Below are 19,242 nucleotides of genomic sequence, written 5' to 3'. Positions count from 1 at the left end.
TGTCATTACACCCACGTGCGACTGTGCGTCTGGTTACTCAAACATCTGCTCACTGCTTTCCACCTTACCTTACTCACCCTGCAAATGCTCTACAGAGGACAAAGCGGAAACAGAGAATCTCTGCAGTCAAGCCATTAATTTTGTACTAACCTTTCATTCACCCCCCCCCTCTCTTTCCTTCCCAGGTGACTGAAGAGGAGACTGATATTGCAGAGCTCCTCTAGGAGGTTGCTCCACCCCCCCCCCCCAACCACCACCTCCTTCTCCTCCTCCTCTTCCTGCTTCCATCTCCCCGCCCTCTAAAAACATGGATTTGAAAGACCGGAGGAACCGCTCCTTGACCAGGGGCCGCTGCTCCAAAGACCCCCACTACAACACCTCCTCCCTCGATGCGGAGGAGTGCCGTGTGCCCACTCAGAAGTCGTACAGCTCCAGCGAGACCCTCAAGGCCTTCGACCACGAGCAGCGGCTGCACTACGGGGGCCGCGTGGCTGACCTGGTGCACCATGAGGCAGATGAATACTCCAGACAAGGTGGGTACCTGGACCAAAGCGTCTTATGTCGTATTGTGTTCATGCTGTATCACAGGGCTGATATCCATACCTCACTGAACAGAACGATTGTCAATGAACCACAAAAAAAAAAAATCCCTTTAACACCGAAAGGTCGGGTTTTCACAAATTCTGTGAAAGAGATCGATTTCCTCATTGACATCCATTGATCTTGAATACGGCGCAACGCATCAATAAATTACTTTAGTTTAGCTCGTTCGATTGGATGAAGCTTTAATGGCACCTCTGGGGGGAGTGGGTGAAGATGACTTGCACAGTGATTTGAAAATTTAAAGACAAAAAAAAGACAAAAGCTCACAAAGAAAGAGAAGGAAGTTATTAATTTGTGCATGTCAAATAAAACTCAAGGTTACCAACAGGATGATTCAACCTATTTTAAATACGCCAGACAATACGTAATGTCAATAATGGAGAATAAAGGAGAAATTGAAATATTCAAGGACATTACGATTTTTGTTGGACATTTTACTATCTGTGGGTGGTATCTGAATAACTCCAGTAGCTATGGTGAGTAATGTTTCTGCTCAGTGTGGATGGTGGAGACTGGACGCTGCATTTCACTGTGTCAAACACTGTTGTGTGCTCATTCTCTTTAAACTCATTCCTTAAAAAAACGTGTTGTGTGTCCGGGTCGCGTGGCGGTCTACTCCGTTGCCTACCAACATGGGGATCTCCGGTTCGAATCCCCCTGTTACCTCCAGCTTGGTAGGCGTCCCTACGGATCCAATTGGCTGTGTCTGCGGGTGGGAAGCCGGATGTGGGTATTTGTCCTGGTCGCTGCATTATCGCCTCCTCTGGTCGGTCGGGGCACCTGTTCGGGGGAGGAGGGGGAACCAGGGGAAATAGTGTGATCCTCCCACGCGCTACGTCCCCCTGGCGAAACTCCTCACTGTCAAGTGAAAAGAAGCGGCTGGCGACTCGGAGGAGTCATGTGGTAGTCTGCAGCCCTCCCTGGATTGGCAGAGGGGGTGGAGCAGCAACCGGGAGAGCTTGGGGTAATCGGCCAAGAACAATTGGAGAGTAAAAGGAAGAAAAATTCACCCCCCCCCCCAAAAAAAACAAAATCAAAACATATTGTTTCTTCCATTTGCGGATGACTCGTCTAAACATCTACACACCCTTCCCCAGTCAAGAGTCCCATCCCGACACATTTACAGGACGGGTGCGGTAACCTGTTCAGATGGCATAAAAGCTGCTCTTTGCAGTGGCCGCCCCCAGCAGACCTTTAGCTCTGGCAAGTCTGTCATAATGAACTTCTGTATTCCCAGGGGAGCAAGTCGGCCGATAGGCCGATAGGTCATCTCTAAGGGGGCCGGCCTCCTCTTACAGGCACGACTTTAAAGTGTGTGTGGTCGATACCGCTGTGTGGGAGCGTGTGCGTGCACTTGTGTGTGCATACATGCGCATATTGTAAAGGGACATGAAACAGGCAGTATTGATCCCTGGCTAGTGAAAGAAGTCAGACTCAATAGGATTGATCCGTGCTAAGCTCTGTTTTCTCTTCTTCATGGACACAGAGACAAAAAGGCAAGAGAAGACAGCTCGCAGTAATAGAATAGCATAGAGTATGAAACAACAGAATATAATACAGCACAATTTAATACAATACAATACAATACCTTTAATAATCTGGCTTCATCACTGTGGCAGAGACCCACAGTGATGAAGCTCATCGCTTATGGCGTCATCAAATTTTAAATACAAACACCATATCGACTTGAAATGATGTTTTAATAATACAAAGTTTATGTTGTGAAAAGGTTTTACATGCAGAAAAGTTTTGGAAAAATCAAAGTCAAACCATGCAGGTTTTCAGATACCAAGAGAAATGAGTCTTGCCTCGGACTGTTTCAAAAGGGAACCTTGAATGTGCGGAGACAAAATGTTTATCAGGGGGTAAAAAAGAAGAAAAAAAAAAAACAACAGAACAGAGCAGCAGATTTTTATCCAGCAGGAAGGACGGTATGGGTGCAGAAACTAAGATAGATTAGCGGGGATGGATGAAAGAGGGCAAGTCGGTGGTGTGTGCTGTTCAGACACACTCCAGTGAAGAAGAGCGCTGACCTCACACCAGGCGATATGACTGGTCGATATCACGGTTCTCTCAGTTCGCTCACAGCCCAGAGCCACAGATGCATCGTGGGAAGTGTGGCCACAGGAGACCAACGGTGTTGCCTGCACCATGTGGACTGTCACACCACAGGGGGAGGAGAAGAGATGGAAGGACCGACCTAAGAGAGATGTAGAGAGTGTGGAATACAACAAGAAAGAAGCAGAAGCCTGGAGAAGTTTACGTGGTTTTATTTTTCTTTTAACTTTTCACGGGTTGTTTTTGAAACTGGAGAATCACAGAAATCGGCGCTTAGATGTTGTTGTTGTTGTTGTTTTTTTCCCCTCTCTGATAGTTCAGAGACTTGATGGTAGCGGAACAGAGGAAGAGCGGATAGAAAGCGATAAACTCGAAAAAAAATTCCACTCCGTCAGCAGGCGCTAAACTCGCACAAGTGAGAAATCCGAGTCCACGCAGTCTTCTTCCTCTGCACAAACGCATTCACCAAATGGTTTGAAGGCCAGACATGATATCTGAACTGACCTCTCGGAGATATTAGTATTTAATGCACCGTCGTGGCTCGCCAGACAATATTATTAACTTTGATTGATGTTTTGCCTTTGCACGGGAGAGCCATCGTGGTGTTTGGGCTCCTTGTTAGAGAAGTTTTAAGGTCATCCAAAGCCGCATGCAGACTTTGCAAGTCTGCTCCGTCTTCTGTGGCATAACCAATTTACAGCTCTTCGGTGCGTTAGCGCATATTGATTTGCCCGTGCATCTGTCACTGTGCTAATGTTCGAGACAGGCCGGTGGGAGCCACGTGTGGCGTTGCGAGACGATTCTGTATTGGTTCTGATTCTTGAATGAGTGTTCTGCAATCAAAAATGAAAATCTCAAGGAGGCTTGCAGCAAGTCATAACAAGGATTTAATGTAGTCACTGAGGTAACTCAGTCTTTTAAACAAAGCATCGACAAGACTTGGGGAGAAACACAACACAAAGGATTCACTCTCATATATACCTACTACCACTACTACTGCGTCTCCCATTAGGGGTCGCCACAGCGGATCATCCGTTTCCATGTCTTCCTGTCCTCAGCATCCTCCTCTGTCACATCAGCCACCTGCATGTCCTCCCTCAACACATCCATAAACCTCCTCTTTGGCCTTCCTCTTATCCTCTGCCCTGGCAGCTCCATATTTAGCATCCTTCTCCCAATGTACCCAGCATATCTCTCCTCCACACAACACATCCACATTCACATCTCTCCTCCTCACGCTCATATATATATATATATATATATATATATATATATATATATATATATATACACTCACCGGCCACTTTATTATGCACACCTGTCCAACTGCTCGTTAACGGAATTTTCTAATCAGCCAATCACATGGCAGCAACTCAATGCATTTAGGCATGTAGACATGGTCAAGACGATATGCTGCAGTTCAAACCGAGCATCAGAATGGGGAAGAAAGGTGATTTAAGTGACTTTGAACGTGGCATGGTTGTTGGTGCCAGACGGGCTGGTCTGAGTATTTCAGAAACTGCTGATCTACTGGGATTTTCATGCACAACCATCTCTAGGGTTTACAGAGAATGGTCCGAAAAAGAGAAAATATTCAGTGAGCGGCAGTTCTGTGGGCGAAAATGCCTTGTTGATGCCAGAGGTCAGAGGAGAATGGCCAGACTGGTTCGAGCTGACAGAAAGGCAACAGTAACTCAGATAACCACTCATTACAACCGAGGTATGCAGAAGAGCATCTCTGAACGCACAACACGTCGAACCTTGAGGCAGATGGGCTACAGCAGCAGAAGACCACACCGGGTGCCACTCCTGTCAGCTAAGAACAGGAAACTGAGGCTACAATTCGCACAGGCTCACCAAAATTGGACAATAGAAGATTGGAAAAACGTTGCCTGGTCTGATGAGTCTCGATTTCTGCTGTGACATTCGGATGGTAGGGTCAGAATTTGGCGTCAACAACATGAAAGCATGGATACATCCTGCCTTGTATCAACGGTTCAGGCTTTTGGTGGTGGTGTAATGGTGTGGGGGATATTTTCTTGGCATACTTTGGGCCCCTTAGTACCAATTGAGCATCGTGTCAACGCCACAGCCTACCTGAGTGTTGTTGCTGACCTTGTCCATCCCTTTATGACCACAGTGTTTCCATCTTCTGATGGCTACTTCCAGCAGGATAATGCGCCATGTCATAAAGCTCGAATCATCTCAGACTGGTTTCTTGAACATGACAATGAGTTCACTGTACTCAAATGGCCTCCACAGTCACCAGATCTCAATCCAATAGAGCACCTTTGGGATGTGGTGGACCGGGAGATTCGCATCATGGATGTGCAGCCGACAAATCTGCAGCAACGGCGTGATGCTATCATGTCAATATGGACCAAACTCTCTGAGGAATGTTTCCAGTACCTTGTTGAATCTATGCCACGAAGGATTAAGGCAGTTCTGAAGGCAAAAGGGGGTCCAACCCGGTACTAGCAAGGTGTACCTAATAAACTGGCCAGTGAGTGTATATCCATCCATCCATTATTTGAAACGCTTACCCTGCTCTCAGGGTCATGGTGATGCTGGAGCCTATCCCAGCAGTCATTGGGCGGCAGGCAGGGAGACACCCTGGACAGGCTGCCGGGCCATCACAGGACCAACACACACACACACACACACACACACACACACACACACACACACACACACACACACACACACACATTCATACCTAAGAACAATTTAGTATGGCCGATTCCCCTGACCTACATGTCTTTGCACTGTGGGACCCAGTTACCTCAGTGATTATATTAAATCCTTGTTATATATATATATTTATATACATTTATATATGAGGATGGCACAGTGGCGCAGTGGTTAGCACGGTCGCCTCACAGCAAGAAGGTCCTGGGTTCGAACCCCGGGGTTGTCCAACCTAGGTGGTCGTCCCTGGTCGTCCTCTGTGTGGAGTTTGCATGTTCTCCCCATGTCTCCGTGGGTTTCCTCCGGGTGCTCCAGTTTCCTCCCACAGTCCAAAGACATGTAGGTCAGGTGAATCGGCCATGCTAAATTGTCCCTAGGTGTGAATGTGTTTGTGTGTGTGTCGGCCTTGTGATGGTATGGCGGCTTGTCCAGGGTGTCTCCCCCACCTGCAGCCCAATGACTACGAGGATAGGCTCCAGCACCCCCACGACCCCGGCTGGGATAAGCGGTTTGGATAATGGAGTATATATGAACCAAATGATCTGTAAAAGGCAACAACAACTTGTAATAACTAAGTTCTCCCCTGAAGTAAGAGACTGAAGGTACCTTCTGTAGAGTAAGAAGTAATCTAGTCAGAGAATAACTCTATAAAAATAATTTTCAGGGTCATACTTCAAACAGACTTAGCACTCGAGACAAAGTGGCTATTAAACTTGAAATACTGAAATAATGTTGTAACCTGCGATGCTGTCAGGTCAACTACCTTGGTGTAAGCTGACAGTAATATATGTCCGCAGCTCTGCTATGATTAAAATGATGCTTTTATTATACAGTTATAACTTTTCAAATGGGGTGAAACACAATATTCAGCCCATTGCAAGCACAGATGAGGGTGAGAATAAGACATATGTTACCCATGTACCCATTATAATGGTACTGTTGCGTTTTTTTCCCATCGCATTACTATGCAAATACTGCAGTGCTTCAGTGTAGAAAGTGTCTCTAAAATATTATAGTGTCACTATAAAAAATTATTACACAGTCAAAATGTTTTCATAGGATTTAGAAATGCTATGGTTTTACTGTAGTCCATTTTCATACAGCTAGTATGCATGCATGCACTTGAACATGCCAATGTATCTGCACATATTTGTAAGATAAAATGTACACACACATGCAAAAAAAAACACACACATACACACACAAATGATTTGTTGGAGTTAGAAGTCTGTGTAGTGACTCATTCCAGTGGAAGAAGAATACGTACTATTGGAGCTGACCAATATCCTGTTAATTTTCCTCTGTCAATCTCTTTTCTCTCCCACTTAAAATTTAATTTCTGCGTTCCTCTGTCGGGACGGAGGCTGGCAATATTCTCCACGGTGCTTTTGTTTTTGAGCGGATACAAATTAGTGACGTCCTGGCGATAGATAGAAAACACGGGCGTTGTTTAAAGCTTTTCTCTTCCGAATCACTGCATCACGATGCGGCACTGCAGTGCTCGGGTGTCCATCACCGGTCAACACCACGTGGGCCTACAGGGGGAGCTTCAACTTAGAGGAGACGCCCAAAGCCCGGACGTCTCAGTTTACCTGTCTACCAGATAGGTGCAATGAGTGTCACTGTGGAAAATGGATTTAACGTTCGGATTTATACTTAACCAAGTATTTGAAATATATCCCATGCTTCACGGAGCATCTCCACATGTGCGCACACACCTGTCACACGTATTGTTCTGGTTTGTTTGTGACATTAATTGGTTTTCGAGTCTCCAACACTTGAACCTCTCCAACAATCCCGCCACACGGAATAGAGGAGGTTTGCCCGTGTATTCCTATTGATCCACGGGACACCACGCTTTCATTGGCTGTCGCCCCCGTTGATTCCCCCATTACACACTCATTAGCTGGCGTGCTTGGATAAGCATTGCCAATTAACACCCTGCACACTATAACATGTTGCAGCTCAGAACGTTCGTTAGAAGTGTTTGCTCCACAATACCATGTCACCTTTATGGAAAACATCAGTGTTCCTAATTAGATCCTCACCGTTTTCATGCTTAACCCGGAAATATAAAGTCTCGAGCATTTGTTAGCGTCTTTTATGAAAGGGCAAGTCACGTCTGCCTGGAAATCTTTGACTTCCACTCGGCTCTGTGAGCAGCCGACACAAGTACATAATAGTAAGAACGAGAACACCGCTCCGCCACACTCCCCGTCTCTCCCTGCTTGTCAGTCTTGTCTGTCTCCCATTTTTTTCTTATTCATCTCTCCCTCTGTCTCTTTTTATACTACCTCCCCTCCTTTTCTCACTGGTCTCCTGTCAACTCTGTTGACTCAGCCTTTCTTTCCTCCTCCTCTCCCGCTCTCCTACCGCTCCTTGTTCTTCTCTTTCTCACCCTCTCTATCTCATGTCGGCTCTTGTTCAGTGCCCCCCCCCCCCCCGTGTGTCTCCCCTGCAGGTCCTCCTCGGGACAACAGGTTTTTTATCAGAGCCATTAGAGTCTCTCTGAGCTCTGGCCTTGCCTTTTACAAGAAGGAAAATGAGCCCCTCTCTATTCCCCTCCGCTGCCTCACCCCTCGGGCTAGGAGGCATGCTGGGACACCCGCCTCTTCCAGCCTCCTTACCGCCTGCCTAGACAACACTTGACACCATCTACTTCCCATTGTCATTTTCTCTCGCTTGCTCTTTTTCTCCCTGTCTTTCAGGCGCTCCAGCTCTCACCCTTCCACTTTTTCTTACTCTCCAGTTGTTTCTCTGATGACCTTTTCTGCTCCCCTATTGCATCATTCATGCCTACTTTCTCTCTCTCTCTCTCTCTCTCTCTCTCTCTCTCTCTCTCTCTCTCTCTCGCTCGCTCTCTCGCTCGCTCTCACATTCATTCTCTCACTCTCTTGCTCTCACATTCTCTCTCTTGCTCTCACTCTCTCACTCTGTTTCTATCTCACTCTCTCATTCTCATTCTCTCTCTCTCTCTCTCTCTCTCTCTCTCTCTCTCTCTCTCTCTCTCTCTCTCTCTCTCTCGCTCTGTTTCTCTTTCATTGTTTCCTCCCTGCTGTTGGCCTTACATGATATTAATGGTCAAATCAGGCATTCTCCTTCACTGTCTTGTTCAGGGCTTAGCTGTGTGTGTGTGTGTGTGTGTGTGTGTGTGTGTGTGTGTGTGTGTGTGTGTGTGTGTGTGTGTGTGTGTGTGTGTGTGTGGACATTGTGATCTGTAGCAGGAGTAGGGAGCCGGTGGAGGAGAGCCTGGAGAGGTGGAGGTATGCACTGGAGAGAAGAGGAATGAATGTCAGTAGGAGTAAGATGGAATAGATATGTGTGAATGAGAGGGAGGACAGTGGAATGTTGAGGATGCAAGAAGTAGAGGTGATGAAGGCAGATGAGTTTAAATACTTGGGGTGAACTGTCCAAAGTAATGGGGAGTGCAGAAGAGAGCGGAAGAAGAGCGTGCTGGCAGGGTGGAGTGGGTGGAGAAGAGTGTCAGGAGTGATTTGCCACAGAAGGGTACCAGCAAGAGTTAAAGGGAAGGTTTACAAGATGGTGGTGAGACCAGCTATGTTATATGGTTTGGAGACAGTGGCACTGACAAAAGACAGGAGGCAGAGCTGGAGGTGGCAGAGTTGAAGATGCTAAGATTTTCATTGGGAGCGACCGAAGAAGGACGGGATTAGGAACGATTATATTAGAGGGACAGCTCAGGTTGGACGGTTTGGAGACAAAGCAAGAGAGACAAGATTGAGATGGCTTGGAGATGTGTGGAAGAGAGATGCTGGGTATATTGGGAGAAGGATGCTGAATATGGTGCTGCCAGGGAAGAGGACAAGAGTAAGGCCAAAGAGGAGGTTTATGGATGTGGTGAGGGAGGACATGCGGGTGGCTGGTGTGACAGAGGAGGATGCAGTGGACAGGAAGAGATGGAAATGGATGTGGCGACCCCTAACGGGAGCGGGAGCATCATGTTAAACCTGGGCTGTTGATGCTCAAAGAGAGAACAACGCAGATATATGCCATTAACCATAAATGACCATGATATCAAGTGCAGCCCCCCCCCGACCCCCCCCAGCAGTCCCCCTCCCGATCTTCCTCCTTCTTTATCTCCATTTCTCTGTCTCTCTCCGTCTGTTTCTCTCTCTTTCATCCCTGGCATGCGCCGCCACTGGCGAGGGAATCTCAAAAGCATGCTGTAGCTGTGGCGATAGTGCAGAAGAGAAGCTGAAGAATACCCCGGGGTGATTGGCTTCCACTCCTATGTTGGTCCAAAAAAAAAGCACTCCCGACTCAACCCATCCATCCATTTGCTCTTTTTGAGGAAGTGTGTGTGTGTGTGTGTGTGTGTGTGTGTGTGTGTGTGTGTGTGTGATTAATGGCTGTGTTGAGATGAGTGGTATGACTAGCAGTAAGTGTTGGTTTCCATAATACTGATGTGCCCTTGGGTTTCACTTTATAAGATTATCCATATGAGTAAGAGGCAGACACGTAATGCTGTGTCAAAGCCTGCCCGGGCCTCGACGATGCTAGCTATTTAGCACCGGAGCGTTACACACTAGCATGCGCGTGCACGCACATACACAACAACGTCGGCTTACAAATGAGACAACTAATGGACGGTGTCCGAGGAAATGCGTGCTGACATCAGCGCTTTCCCCCCGAATAAAAATCGTTCCTCTGACAATGTTTTGTGGATTTTGTGAGGGCTTAGTTAATCTGTGTTTACTATGTAATGGCCCTCTCTGACTCCGCTTTGGCAGCTTTTGATAAATGAGGCAGATTGTAAATGTCACAGTTATCAAGTGTGATTTTTTTTTTTCATCTGCTTTCAGGCGCTAGCTTCCTGGGCTGTAATTAAACATGCTCCCCAGACCTAATATGTGACACTGTGTGTGTGTGTGTGTGTGTGTGTGTGTGTGTGAGATTATATATATTTGTAATTATATATTTTCACAAGTCTTACCTATGTGTATGCATGTATGTTTCTGTATATGTGAGTCTGTGTGTGTATATGAGTCTGTGTGTGTGTGATTATATATATTTGTAATTATATATTTTCATGAGTCTAAAGTGTGTGTATGCATGTATATGTTTCTGTATATTGGAGTGTGTGTGTGTAAGTGTGTGTGTGTGTGTGTGTGTGTGTGTGTGCGATTATATATATATTTGTAATTATATACTTTCACAAGTCTTAAGTGTGTGTATGTATGTATGTTTCTGTATATATGAGTAAGTGAGTGTATGTGTGCGTTCGTGCGTTCGTGTGTGCGTGCGTGCGTGCGTGCGTGCGTACCTGTGTGCGTGATTATATATATTTGTAATTACATATTTTCATGAGTCTTAAGTGTGTGTATGCATGTATATGTTTCTGTGTAAATGAGCGTGTGTGAGTGTGTGTGCGCTGTTACCTTTGTGTATTCACATGTCACCTGCTCATGTGCCTGCTCCTCTGTGTGTTTGTTCATTTCTTCCTCTAGTAGCTAAAAAAGATGTGAATCTCATTTGCATTTCACTTCACGTCATTGCATGTGTAAATTAGCTTCCATAACTGCGGCATTATGAAGCAGATGAAGACGGACATAAACAATGGGGCTATAGAATGAGAAGAAAGTAGTTTGGAATGGTGGGTGGGGATGGAGGGAGAGAAGATGGATTGATTCGGTGTGTACGGGGCTGCGGGGGGCGAGGGAATAAAGGAGCGAGGGAGGATGTATGTAGGCAAAATGACCAGAGAGGAATGGATAACAGAGATGCGGAGGGAGTGTCTGCATCGGCACTAACACATCAATATCAGGCCATCTGCCAGAGATGACAAATGTAAACATTGTGTGAATACCGTACTACAATAATCCTCAAGCAGTTTACCAACCAAAAATGGGATATTTCAACATGTTAGAGACTGGGGTTTATGCACACCTCATGGCTTCTGGCCCACACAAAAACACCATAGAAAATAGAAAATTACTTCAATATTTCTTTTGTTTTTTTTTCACCACAATACTATATACTATAACATTTAAAGCCATGCATCACAACATTGCTACTACAGTAATGCTGTAAGAACACTTGAGGAACTTCTCGTTCTTCTACACAACAAAAATATTAGTGTCTGCATACGAATGAGACAAAAAAACCAGCAGAAACAAAAAAGCACAATAATATTATAGTAATTATTTTTGGTGTTGATAGTCCATTTTTGCACGATGGTGTTGGCTTTTGCAGCCATCTCGAATCCATTTTTTAGCTGCAGTTGTGGGAATTATTGGCATATACTTGGAATATATTGGGAAAGCTGTGTGAATCCATAAACACTTGGGAAATCCATTGGCAGAATACAAGAAAGAGGGATATTAATAGCTGAGTTGTACTCCAAATGTAGACAATACCCTCTCATTGATCTTGATCTTAGTATACACTGCGTGATCTGTTATTGTCTGCGCTGGTATATCTGGTGTGGTGATATGAGGAAAAAGACAGATTTACTCAGCTATTGTCTCCCAGTACATCTTTAGCAGCGGTATACAGGGATGGGAACTATTTTAGTGCTCAGCTCTTTGCTTCCCTACTGTCATTATATTAACTAATATTGAATATTAACATTGACCTGACAAAAAATCTTAATAATAAATATACATGTATAAATAAGTTTTTATAATATAAATAATAAGTAAGAAAAAATAATTATATATAATAAATAATAAATAGTATCTAAATAATATAAAAGTAATTATAATAAATAATCTACTACTACTACTCGGCGATCATCCGTTTCCATCTCTTCCTGTCCTCTGCATCTTCCTCTGTCATACCAGCCACCTGCATGTCCTCCCTCACCACATCCATAAACCTCCTCTTTGGTCTTCCTCTTTTCCTCTTCCCTGGGAGCTCCATATTCAGCATCCTTCTCCCAATATACCCAGCATCTCTCCTCCACACATGTCCAAGCCATTTCAATCTTGTCTCTCTGGCTTTATCTCCAAACTGTCCAACTTGAACGGTCCCTCTAATATAATCATTCCTCATCCTTACCTTCTTCATCACTCCCAGTGAAAATCTAAGCAAATCTTAGCATCTTCAACTCTGTCACCTCCAGCTCCGCCTCCTGTCTTTTGTCAGTGCCACTGTCTCCAAACCATATAACATAGCTGGTCTCACAACCATCTTGTAAACCTTCCCTTTAACTCTTGCTGTTACCCTTCTAATAATAATAATAATAATAATTAATAGCTACTCATCAATAAAGCCATATTGCAAGAGGTCAAATCGAAGAAAAAGAACTTGTCAACAGCATGGATTAACTACAGGAAAGCATTTGACAGCATGCCACACTCCTGGATAGAGAAGAGCCTCAAGATCAACAGAGAAGCCCAACAACTTTCAAATTAATCACGGAGAGCATGAAGACCTGGAAGACCACCCTGAATCACCATCATGCAGACGGGTTGTTGACATCGAGACCAATCAACATCAGAAGGGGAATCTTCCAAGGGGACTCACTATCACCACTGCTCTTCTGCCTTCCACAAGCACCACTCAGCAATCTACTGAACAACAGCAGCGATGGGTACAAATCACAGAATTGTAAACTGACCCACCTGTTCTATGTATATTGACGACCTCAAGACGTTTACCAAGGACGACAATCAGCAGAAGGATCTACTCACCATCGTCAAGACCTTCAGCGATGACATCAAGATGGAATTTGGAAACGACAAGTGTGCCAAAGCAACTTTCAAGAAAGGAAGACTTATCAAGACTGCAGACTTAGACCTTGACATTGACACTGTAATTAAAGAGCTAGACCAAGATGGCACATACAAGTACCAAGGAGGAGTAAATGAAGGAGACGGCATACAACACGCAACCATGAAGGAGCAGATCCGAAGAGTACCATAGGAGAGTGTGTATGGTACTAAAGAGCGAACTCAATGCAGCTAACAGAATTGAAGCTATCAACACCCTAGTGATACCTGTAGTGACGTACAACTTCAACATCATCAATTGGAAACTGAAGGACATCAAGAGACAAGACACCAAGACAAGAAAGATGCTGACCATGGAGAAGATGCACCACCCAAAAGCAGATGTCGACAGGCTGTACCTACCAAGAGCTTCAGGAGGATGAGGCCTAGTCCAGCTCGAACTGACCTTCAAGACTACCGCTATCAGGCTGGATGCATACCTGACAAAAACAAATGACCCATTCCTCTGAATAGTAAAACATCAGATCTACTCCATCAATAAAGACACTGCACAATTCAAGAAAGAGCTTGATGTCCCAGAAACCCCACCAACAGAAAATGAGGCAACTACCATCTATGCCAAACGAGTGAAGCAGAAGGCAAAACACCATGGCCAGCAACAAGTGCAAAAAACCAGTGAGGACAAAGCAATGCACAGGAAGTACCCAAAAAGAATGAAAGATGCAGACGTGGACCAACAAAAGACACACCAGTGACTGAGGAGCACTGGACTGAAAGCAGAGACGGAGGGCCTGATAATTGCTGCACAAGACCAGAGCCTGGCAACCAGATCCTATCACCATCACATCATCAAAGATGGAACAGACCCAAAATGCAGAATCTGTGGAATGTACGAAGAAACCATCGACCACATTGTCTCAGGCTGCCCAGAACTGGCAAAGACCGAGTACATGTACAGGCACAACAAGGCAGCAGCATACCTGCATAGGAAGATCTGCAGGAGTTACAAGATCAAGACAACTGAGAAGTGGTACGAACATCAGCCATAAACGGTCACTGAGAACAATGATGCCACCATCCTCTGGGACATGCCCATCTACACTGACAGAGAGATAAAAGCCAACAAGCCCGACATCGTTATCAAGGATAGGAAGCAAAAGAGGGGCATGCTCATCGATATGGCAATACCACCCGAAAAAAACACCTCAGTGAAAGTCACAGAGAAGCTGACCAAGTACAAAGACCTGGAGATTGAAATCAACAGGATGTGGGGAATGAAGACCAAAACAACACCAGTGGTCATCGGAGCTCAAGGACTCATGAAGAAGGGAATGGAAAAGTTCACCAACCATATCTCAGGAAACATCAACATCCATGCAGTCCAGAAGATTTCCCTACTCGGAACAGCCCACATATTATGATGAGTACTGTCAATCAAGTGACATCTGCTCCATAGTGCCTCAGGTCCATAGTTTGGACCCGGCTCTGCAGGGTGTAAAACGGGAAACATGAAATAAATAATGAAAATAATAATGATTAATAATCCACATTTGTTTTCAAATTGTGGCATATAAATTATCCTTATTTTTCAACATTCCAAATAAGTCTTTCATTTATTATTGATACCCAAGAAGAGGTAAGATGAATATTTGGGTGTTACAGGGGAATACTGTGGCATGTGTTTACCGATCATGGGCTGTAATCCAGAGAAAATTTCTGTTTCGGTGTGTGTGTGTGTGTGCATGTGTGTGTGTGTGTGCACGTGTGTGTGTGTGTGTGTCTGATTGCCGATCCGTCTGCACTTGTCCATACAGATCCTCCTCTGAAGTGCAATGTATCATGTCGTGCCCTATCATGTCCTTTTCTCCCCACACTGTTGTCCTCTGGGCAGGTGTAGATCTTACTCAGTCAAGGGCGGAAGATGTGTCACACCAATATTTGTCCCCTCAATGGTAAATGCTAGGGCCCATGAGGCCTTTGAGCCTAAAGAGAGACTGACTCAAGAGATTGTATTTGGAAAGATTTGTTAGCTTTTTGCTGCAGTGCTAATGATGGTGCTAATGAGGGGCCATGTTTGCTGGGGGGTGAGCTTTGTGTATGTGTGTGTGTGTGTGTGTGTGTGTTTGATTGCCGATATGTCCGTACTTGTCTGCCTGTGTAGGTAGTTATATTTATATTTGTGTGAACTGAATTTTGGATAATCAACACCAGGGCCCCATGAGATTAATCACTAGTTTTTATGGTCATCCTGTCATGACATGTCGGTCACACATGGAAAGTAATGACATAGCATATCTAGGCAATCTAGCCGGTCACACACTGTGTCTAATGAGGACTGCATAACATTGAGAGACATTTGCCGAGCTTGAGCTCTGTATTAGAAATAAGATCATTAATTTCCTAATCTTTTTTTTTCCAACGCAGGTCATATTGTTCCCTTTCTTTAATTCGAAGTGAACGTTTACCTTGAAAACTAATGCTCGAATTAAGGTAGCCACGATTTTCTTTGGATTTGTTGGAAGCTTTTTTGTGAGATGCCAGGATAAATCTCTCCTTAGCTAGCTTGACAGAATGAGCTGCTACAAATCACTGTTATTTATTCCCGGCACAATAAAAACTCCAAAATAATCTCCTCTATGAAAGGCAAGATGAGCATGAGACAGCACTTGGCTCAATGCCACCGAGAGGCTAAGCTTTTTAATTCTAGGCTAGAGAAATGGACTGTAAATTGTTTCGTAACTACGAAGCAGATATGGGCCTCAAACAAAACTGTTGCTCAGGGTTTTACTGTGCGCATAAAAAACAAAACATTCCTCTAGTGAAAAATTATACAGCCTATCAGTCCTTGTTCAGCGCTATAGGATTTAACTGTGGCGTTTTAAGCCAAACTGGTCTGATCAGATTGTGTAAAGTGCATGACTATAGAGCCCTCTCATTAGCATACTCAGTAATATCATTTAGCACTCACAGGGTTCTGTACAGTTCCTGCAGCTGTACTCTTCTGGATGCAGATCTCGGATGTTACCGCAGGAATATTTTGGAGCCCCTTTCCCAACTTGAGAGTCACAGCTCCTAATACTAATACCACCACCGGGACCACTTTTGCCTTCACTTTCCACGTCTTCTCTGGTTCCTCTTTCAGTACCTTGGTATTTGTCCAGTAGCTCATATTGCTTCTTCTTGATGTTGTGGTCACTTGGGATCGCTACCTCTACCTCCACTGCAGCTTTCTGTTCACTGTTCAGCTTTCTGCAGCTCAGTGTATGCTGTTCCCACTTGCATCTTTTACCCTGCTACTATTTGTTTAAGAGATATCTTTACACAGTCTGCACCTCAGGCCCTATCTGATGTGATACGATAGACCCCTGCCTCTGTTGATCTGGACTCCCCCTACCTACTGTTCATCCTTTGGTGCCATTTAATGATCCATCCATCCATTCATCCATTATCCAAACTGCTTGGTTGCGGGGATGCTGGAGCCTATCCCAGCAGTCATTGGGTAGCAGGTGGGGAGACACCCTGGACAGGCCGGGAGGCCATCACAGGGCTCACACACACACACACACACACACACACACACACACACACACACATACACACATACACACATTCGCACCTAGGGAAAATTTAGTATAGCCAGTTCACCTGATCTACATGTCTTTGGACTGTGGGAGGAAACCGGAGAACCTGGAGGAAACCCACACAGACTCCACACAGAGGACGACCCGCGACGACCCCCCAAGGTTGGACAACCCCGAGGTTCAAATCCAGGACCTTCTTGCTGTGAGGTGACTGCGCTAACCATCGTGCTGCCCTATTTTACTGATGTACTGGTAAATTCCTTGTGTTTCATTCAGGACAGTGATATATATATATATATATATATATATATATATATATATATATATATATATATATATATATATATATATATATACACATACACTCACCGGCCACTTTATTAGGCACACCTGTCCAACTGCTCGTTAATGCAAATTTCTAATCAGCCAATCACATGGCAGCAACTCAATGCATTTAGGCATGTAGACATGGTCAAGACGATCTGCTGCAGTTCAAACCGAGCATCAGAATGGGGAAGAAAGGTGATTTAAGTGACTTTGAACGTGGCATGGTTGTTGGTGCCAGACGGGCTGGTCTGAGTATTTCAGAAACTGCTGATCTACTGGGATTTTCACACACAACCATCTCTAGGGTTTACAGAGAATGGTCCGAAAAAGAGAAAATATCCAGTGAGCGGCAGTTCTGTGGGCGAAAATGCCTTGTTGATGCCAGAGGTCAGAGGAGAATGGCCAGACTGCTTCGAGCTGATAGAAAGGCAACAGTAACTCAAATAACCACTCATTACAACTGAGGTATGCAGAAGAGCATCTCTGAACGCACAACACGTCGAACCTTGAGGCAGATGGGCTACAGCAGCAGAAGACCACACTGGGTGCCACTCCTGTCAGCTAAGAACAGGAAACTGAGGCTACAATTCGCACAGGCTCACCAAAATTGGACAATAGAAGATTGGAAAAACGTTGCCTGGTCTGATGAGTCTCGATTTCTGCTGCGACATTCGGATGGTAGGGTCAGAATTTGGCGTCAACAACATGAAAGCATGGATCCATCCTGCCTTGTATCAACGGTTCAGGCTGGTGGTGTAATGGTGTGGGGGATATTTTCTTGGCACACTTTGGGCCCCTTAGTACCAATTGAGCATCGTGTCAACGCCACAGCCTACCTGAGTATTGTTGCTGACCATGTCCATCCCTTTATGACCACAGTATTCCCATCTTCTGATGGCTACTTCCAGCAGGATAACGCGCCATGTCATAAAGCTCGAATCATCTCAGACTGGTTTCTTGAACATGACAATGAGTTCACTGTACTCAAATGGCCTCCACAGTCACCAGATCTCAATCCAATAGAGCACCTTTGGGATGTGGTGGACCGGGAGATTCGCATCATGGATGTGCAGCCGACAAATCTGCAGCAACTGCGTGATGCTATCATGTCAATATGGACCAAACTCTCTGAGGAATGTTTCCAGTACCTTGTTGAATCTATGCCACGAAGGATTAAGGCAGTTCTGAAGGCAAAAGGGGGTCCAACCCGGTACTAGCAAGGTGTACCTAATAAAGTGGCAAGTGAGTGTATATATATATATATATATAGGGACCAGAAAAGTAAAAATAGAAACTGCACCTGCAGAAGAGGTGAGCCCTCTCTTTCCATTTACATATGTGTCACTACATATAAATGTATGCATACACCAGCAACTCCATTCCACACTTGCTTTGCGTGTGAATGGACTACCTCCAATGGGCTGAGAGCCTGGTCATATGGACTTTGAAAAAGGCATGATAGTGGGTGTCAGGAGCCAGGTTTGAGCATCGCCAAGACCGTAGAGTTGCTGGGCTTTGGGACTACAGCAATCTCAAGGGTGTACAATTAATGTACCAAATCACAAGACGCCTCGCCAAAAAGTTTGCTATGTGGGAGGCAGCCCTTGGTGACTGAACATGGGACACAAGGCTCAGTCCATAACAAGTTACTCTCCAGTCAACAGTTTTCAACAGTGATGACAATTCACATCACAATAGAGTTGTGTGGTACAATGACCATTTTCGCAACACACAATGCATCACACTCTTGCTGGGGTATAACAGTAGGAAATACAGGATAAATCTCACCTGTCCATGGTGTACCGCCGAAGATTTTCGCAGCGGGCAAAGAATCATCAGCACTGGATTGTTGATGACTGGTTACACAACTGTAAAGGCCGGTGGGGAAGGTACATTTTAAAAGGAATAGGTCCATCTGTAGATTGATGCCTTGATGCCTTGACAGCATACTTGAATATCATAGCAGACCAGGTTCAACCGTTTATGGCCATCATGTATCCCCAAGAGGTTGGGCACTTTCACCAAGATAATACTCACTGTCATGCTGCAGTTATTGTCCAGGAGTGGTTTGCAGAACATTCACGATGAAATGACGTCAGTGACCTTGGTACTACAATCCCCCGTTATCGATCCAATTGAACACCATTGGGATAAACTCAAATTCAGCATCTGTCGAAGGGAGCGTCCACCTATCAACCTTGGGCAATTGCAGGGAGTACTGACGTAGCCATGGTCATCTTTAACACTGGGAATTTTTTTGTTTTGTTTTTTGGATCCCCCCCCCTTTTTTT

At 45.0% G+C, this 19,242-nt stretch overlaps 1 protein-coding gene across 4 annotated transcripts in view; it reads left to right on the top strand.

Annotated features, from left to right (window-relative positions):
- Positions 1-307: 307 nt before the first annotated feature.
- The window catches only part of tenm2a (teneurin transmembrane protein 2a), a 217,581-nt gene continuing 198,646 nt past the window's right edge, over positions 308-19,242 (top strand). For all 4 annotated transcript variants that reach the window (XM_056292265.1, XM_056292257.1, XM_056292250.1 and 1 more), the window contains exon 1: positions 308-533. In XM_056292265.1, coding sequence (XP_056148240.1) covers positions 308-533 — 226 coding nt within the window. The remainder of the gene's footprint in view (positions 534-19,242) is intronic.

Source organism: Lampris incognitus, chromosome 1 (genome assembly GCF_029633865.1).
Source record: "Lampris incognitus isolate fLamInc1 chromosome 1, fLamInc1.hap2, whole genome shotgun sequence".
NCBI classification, from domain to species: Eukaryota; Metazoa; Chordata; class Actinopteri; order Lampriformes; family Lampridae; genus Lampris; species Lampris incognitus.
The sequence above is the reverse complement of the archived record's forward strand: the minus strand, read 5'-3'. Positions and strand labels throughout refer to the sequence as shown.